This window comes from Patella vulgata, chromosome 8, assembly GCF_932274485.2.
Source record: "Patella vulgata chromosome 8, xgPatVulg1.2, whole genome shotgun sequence".
Taxonomy (NCBI): domain Eukaryota; kingdom Metazoa; phylum Mollusca; class Gastropoda; family Patellidae; genus Patella; species Patella vulgata.
This window is the reverse complement of record NC_065886.2, coordinates 51,605,103-51,611,963: the sequence shown is the minus strand read 5'-3', so window position 1 is coordinate 51,611,963 and position 6,861 is coordinate 51,605,103. Positions and strand designations below refer to the sequence as shown.

At 35.0% G+C, this 6,861-nt stretch overlaps 1 protein-coding gene across 1 annotated transcript in view; it reads right to left on the bottom strand.

The window, feature by feature from the left end:
• Positions 1 to 1,717: 1,717 nt before the first annotated feature.
• Positions 1,718 to 6,861, bottom strand: part of LOC126830652 (probable phosphorylase b kinase regulatory subunit alpha) — a 32,901-nt gene continuing 27,757 nt past the window's right edge. The window contains exons 21-25 of the mRNA XM_056102903.1: positions 5,365 to 5,596; positions 4,371 to 4,446; positions 3,777 to 3,854; positions 2,955 to 3,031; positions 1,718 to 1,787 (exon numbers count right to left, since the gene is read on the bottom strand). Coding sequence (XP_055958878.1) covers positions 1,718 to 1,787; positions 2,955 to 3,031; positions 3,777 to 3,854; positions 4,371 to 4,446; positions 5,365 to 5,596 — 533 coding nt within the window. The remainder of the gene's footprint in view (positions 1,788 to 2,954; positions 3,032 to 3,776; positions 3,855 to 4,370; positions 4,447 to 5,364; positions 5,597 to 6,861) is intronic.

Here is a 6,861-nt window from a genome sequence, read left to right as displayed (position 1 = left end):
ACCCCAGTAAATATCCTCTTTTGACCCCAATGCTTCAGATTAAATTTGAACAAAAATCTGATTATGGCCTATGGCATTTACAAGGTTTTTGTCAAAGGGGGAGGTAACTCTGGAACTTAAGGTTGTTGAATGCTGAATATGACCTCAATGTTTCACATCATATCAGAACAAACCCATTAATGTATTAGGGGGCCTGTCAGGTGTTTGTGTGCAATGACAGGGAAGACTATCTCACATTGACACACACCATATCATGGCTCAAAAATCTACATCATTTTTTCACAAGAAGGACATCAAACCCAGAGAAATTTATTCATCTTAAAATTCAACTAATATTTGAATGATAGAGGAAAGGATGTATTATATATTGTACTGTACCTGAACATCTCAGTGTTCTCGACATTTCGGAAGCCATAACTTGTATAATTAACCCAACACGTAGACGTAACATTTCATTAAATAATTTAGGTTCTGTTCTGATGTACATAGCCAAATAGATCAACAGTTCCTGAAATTCAAACAGTCAATATTTTATAAAGATTAGATAGAAATTGGTACAATTTCCATTTTAACAGGGATATGATATCATTGATATTTTGTTTGTTTATGAATCGCTAATGTTTGGGACCTAGAAATTGACACAAATGGGTCTCAACGCATATAATAATGTAATATGAATGTATATATATTGATTTACATTCAATCGTTTCTGTTTTTACTGTAATTTCTAATCAGTTATGTTTGGCGAAATGCGCGAGAAGTTTAGATCAAATGGCAATCTCTAGTGTCTGGTTATTCCGTCTACACTGATAGTATTTATTGCGCATGCTCTCCAGATAAGAATATGTCGTCACCATATGACATGACCAATGGTAAAATGTTTATTTTGTCTTAAATATTGGATATCAGAAGCTCATCTTTTCCCGGTAAGATCACAACATCAATGTTGATTTAAATTGACAAATAATTTGTGTTTTCAATGTTGAAGACTTTAAATAATATTGAGTTAAATACTTAGCTACTTTAATCCATTAATATTTAACCCAGTAAATATTGACTACTGTTACCTAGACCGCCTCAAACTGTATTTCAGGCCTGTATACTGGGGGCGCCACAGTTTTGCAAGCGATTTGAGTGGTTAGGATTGGTGTAAGGAGTACTAATCTCATGTGATTCCTGGTGGTCTAAGTTCTACACGGTTGCTCAGAAAAATAATCCATTTTTATAGAAATGTGTCCCATCACTGTATTCCACTACTTATAGATACGAAAATAACTGTGAACAACTTGTCTGCGATATCACCTCGGTTATAGTTGACGTTAAATAAAGCTAGTTCACACACACTGTCGACATTTACTAAAAATGCCTCTACCATTTACCTGTGTAAGAGAAGCTGTACTTGTATCTTCACCACAAGCATCATATATTATACTAGCTAATTCATCTGGTGGTAGTGGCCTGAAACAAGACAAGAGACATTAGCTAACTCATCTGGTGGTAGTGGCCTGAAACAAGACAAGAGACATTAGCTAACTCATCTGGTGGTAGTGGTCTGAAACAAGACAAGAGACATTAGCTAACTCATCTGGTGGTAGTGGCCTGAAACAAGACAAGAGACATTAGCTAACTCATCTGGTGGTAGTGGCCTGAAACAAGACAAGAGACATTAGCTAACTCATCTGGTGGTAGTGGTCTGAAACAAGACAAGAGACATTAGCTAACTCATCTGGTGGTAGTGGCCTGAAACAAGACAAGAGACATTAGCTAATTCATCTGGTGGTAGTGGCCTGAAACAAGACAAGAGACATTTGCTAACTCATCTGGTGGTAGTGGCCTGAAACATGACAAGAGACATTATGGTCTATGCCAAAATCTAAGTCAAATTTTTTTCCCTTGAAACACAAATTATTATATCCGAGAAACGTCTAATAAGCAAAATCGCACAACTACCATAATAAGTTGTTGGACGAAAAGAGACCATTTCGAAATCTCTCCTTATATTAAGTTTGTTTGGCTTGAGATAATAAATTACTTCTATCTGACTTGGTCAGATGATTTCTTGTTGTAAATTACCTATTTATTTTATTGAGATTCTTCATCAATTTCTTTGGAAAATATAGCATTACTTGGCAACAACTATATGCTAATTAGCAGTATATTAAAGGATTGGTGTGCAGATTTCGGGTTAGGGTAATAACTACACAGGAAATTGACGGGTGACTCTAAATTTTGGAATCATTCATTATCAGCAAGTTTGAAAAAAACTCAAAATTGTTACCTGTGGAGTGTTCACAAGGTTTTTTTTTTAAAAAAAAAAAGGGCAGTAACTGTAAAAATTGTTGCACAACTCAATGTTTTGATAAATGTTTTGATAGTAGTACAGAGTAGGGCTGGCAACCGATACCGATTTTAAATATCGATATCGGCAATCATATCGGCAACCATTTCGGCAATATCAATATATCGGAAAATTTTAAGTTGAAAGAAATAAATGTTTGTATGCTAATAATGCATTTAAATGTGTTATTGATCAAATAAAACAAAAACCTATGATCCTCAAACTATGTTTTCTTAATGCTTATCTGATGGAGATACAGATTTTTCCCGTAGTCGTGGACTATTATTGGCTATATCAATATTTTTTGCCAGCCCTAGTAGAGAGAGAGAGAGAGAGAGAGAGAGAGAGAGAGAGAGAGGGGGGACAAACTAGGGCATTTTGCGACTAACATAGCAGTAGGAGGAAACTGGAGGACCTGGAGAAAACCCACGAAGTTGGACAGACAACCCTATTCCTTGTCACGTACAACCAGGGAATCGAAACCCCGCCAGTAGACTCAATGACAGATCTCATGATACAACGTGCACACGCTAACCATTCAACTATCCAACCCTTCTAAGAGTAGTAGAAGAATCCCAGCATGAATATAAGAAGTGTTATTATATATAAAACTTACCGAGTTATAATACGTTCTCTATCAGGTGGTAAACCTACAGATAATTGTTTCTGACGAACCAGTAGATCTGTAGCTGCCTGTAATAATTATACTGTTTATTATTTAAATAGACAACAAATTTACATATATCCTCATGTCATCCTGGACTTGTTCTACTTTCAAACAAGATAAACAAAGTTTACATATTTACTCTAATACCAATCTAATACCAATTCTCTAAGCAAGAAAACATTTATATTTTCACGAATGCTTCTCGATGAAATAAAATATGTTATTCACTCTAAAACGACAAATATCCTCTATTTATTTGTGCAGATTACCCTACTGTGTTCAATATGCCTCGTTTCTATTGAATACTAAAACGTTTCTTAATTGACTTAATGCATTTAGTTTTAGACTACCTGTTTTTTTTATACATTTCACTGCTGTGGTTACTTGTATAGTTAAATTTTACTACAATATGCTTACATTCATATTTCTTGTAACATATAGCAGATCATGACTCATGCTGGCATTACACAATGGTTTCTCTGGGTTTTATTCCTGATTGTTTTCAAATTTGAGTAAAGTCTGTGTCACTACAGGCCTGGGACTGTACAGTGCAGTGGGTGCTTATGGCTAGTCCCCGGATCTATTCACTTTATTTGAATTGTACGTTTGTTTGTGATTTCGGGCGTAATATGTCTTGTCTGTATATTTGTTTATTGTGTAAATTATGTGTGATGCAGTCCCACTGCATTTACTATATACATGTAGGTATCTTATATTTTTTATATTATTGTATTTTTATGTGTATCAAGTTGTGTGAGCTACTCCACATACCAATGCTAAATCTTCAACTCGTTTTTTCAACATACCAGCTGTATGTCTCACCAACCACCATTGTTTCCAATGACCAGCCTAGAAATATAATTTGACCAAATTGAAAATATTTATGTACAATGTACCATAGTTCTCAATCGGATGTTTTTTGTCGGCTTTAGCCACTTGAAGTTCAATCAAGCCGATTGATAAAACAATGAACCGGCCACTATGGTATCATAAATAATCAATCTACTTTCAGTTAAATTACATCAGTTAATTAAGTAGTCAATCAACTTGCTTGTCGGCTACAGCAACGTACATAAATTAAATGTGGAAAATTTTCAAAGGGTGTACCTATTTGTCATTATTTTTGTGGTAATCACATACATTAGAATATGTTGAAGTCTGATTATTTTAAAGTTAACGGGAGCTTTTAATTACCCTATTTCCTACCGGAGACCTTGTTGACCCAATTCTGGCCACTTTGTTTAAAATTACATTAAGACCCCTGCAATGTATATGTAATGGTTTCAATCAGCCAGGAATTACAAGCACCTGTTAGGAAGACTCAATGACAATGTATTGACTATGGTAAATGATTTATAATCATACCTTTTCATAGAGTTCTGTTAATAATTCTTTAACTGTACATTGTTTATCATCTAATTTAGTATCCCAATCAATACCCCTGTAATTATAAAACAATCAATACCCCTGTAATTATAAAAAAAACAATCAATACCCCTGTAATTATAAAAAAAACAATCAATACCCCTGCAATCAAATCATTTATATAACAAAATATACATTTAAAAGCAATTTTGACATCAATATTACCTCTAAATAAGCCGGATCAGACCAGTTCGAGAACAGGATTTTCTTAGCACTTCATACAGAACTCCACGTTTATCGTAAGTTTATATTTGACCCACGTGGTCTGTGTTCTCAATTTATTGCCATTTTGTGCTTTTGCACTTATTGTGCTGTTTTGAGAGAAATTCTCTTTCTGTTATAATCTAAGTTTAGCATTATTTTTGTGGATTATTACCACATGGGATTATACTGATTCAAGGATTATTCATTCTGTCAGTTTTGGATCATCAAGATCCTATGTAATTCTGCCAACGCCGAGAAGACATCTGTAAAGTACTGTCTACAAAGCAATAGACATCCACCTCCCCGACTATTTAATACCCAAACACCCACCTCCCTGACTATTTAATACTCAACCACCTACCTCCCTGACTATTTAATACTCAACCACCTACCTCCCTGACTATTTTATACTCTACAACCCACCTCCCCGACTATTTGATAGTCGACCACCCACCTCCCTGACTATTTAATACTCGACCACCAACCTCCATGACTATTTAATACTTGACCACCAACCTCCCAGATTATTTAATACCCGACACCCACCTCCCTGACTATTTAATACCTGACCACCCGCCTCCCCAGCTATTTAATCCTCCACAAACCACCTCCACGAAGATTTGTTTACGACATCACCCTTGGTGGAAGTGGACGTAAAACTCCAGGAACGACGGATCTCGCCAACTATGTAATACTCGATTCAAAACTTTTATATTTAAGTTAAACTCACATTGTCATAAACAAATAGTGGATAATGTCTGCTTGTTCATTTAAATTCTCTGTATGTGATAAACTATCGACTAGTTCCTGGGGATTAATATGTTCATGATGATTATGATTTTCTGATAAACTTGACAGATGTTTACGGTGTGATCTGGAAGGATTAGGACTAGTTGGAGGTGTTGGTTCTGGACTCAGTACATTTGGAGTAGATGTCTTCAGATGTAATATATGATGGATTTCTAGAATGAAAGATGGGTAAAACATATTAATAAAATATCTTGCATATCTTACCGTACATGCGTTTTATCTGGAGATATTTTACTAAACATAACTAATACGTAAGAGCTATAAGTATAGGAAAGACCTAGGGAACAATTTACAATAAGATATAATAAAATATTTAATATATATTTACATTGCATAACTCTAATAAACAAAATACTACTATACTATAGTCTAAAAAAAATATGACATTTCAGCAAGCCTTATAGTAAATTCACGAATTCTATGCCATATATTTATTACAGACGACGATATAAATCGACCGTTTTGCCTACTTTATTTCATGCATTTAACAATCTTTTATATGTGATAAATTCCTGATTCAATCATGATCAAAATTGATTGTGACTATTGTTAGGCCAGGCCTATTAGACAAGTTTTTATATCATCTTACAGAGAGAGAGAAATAGGGGTTTAATGTCCACTCAACACAAACTAGGTCATTTCGGGACTAACATATGGTTTTAATTTTATTTCAATAATTCGCTTGCGCGTAGGGGTCTTTAGCAGTGGTTGGAAACCAGAGGACCCGAAGAAAACCCATGGGGTTGGACAGGCGACCCCACTCCTTGTCACATACAACCAGGGATTCGAAACCACGCCAGTTAACTCAATGACGTGCTAACCATTCGACCATCCAACCCCCCAATCATCTTACAAGTAATTTACAAATACAATAAATGGCTGAATATAAACCAGGCAAAAACGGTCGTAGAACCATTGTTGAATACTTCAATCCAATTTAGTTAGCGTAATGTCAATAACGGGGAATATATTGATGGAGCAGTTTAACTCGGTACCTATGTTGTCTTGGTCAAAACCGCATGGCTTTTATATCTATTTCAATTTGGATCCTCGTTTTCATATGGTACCTAGTTTATAACAACAGAGATTTCGGGACAAACTTATGGTTCAATTTTATTTCAATAATTTGCTTGTACGTAGTGGTCTTTAACAGTGGGAGGAAATGGCTAACCATTAGGCCATTCACACCGCACCTCCACCTTACCCCCACGGAACAAGGCATGAAGTATTCAACAATGTAAAAGAATAGAATATATACATATGTTTTGATAAAATAAATAAAAGCAAGACTCTATATATAAAGTAATGCATAAAATAGGAAAATGTTTTTATCTGTATATGTACCAACAATAAATGCCTGTATGATGACTGAACCAGGTCCTTTTTTATTCATTGAACAAATAAGGTATTCATTTCA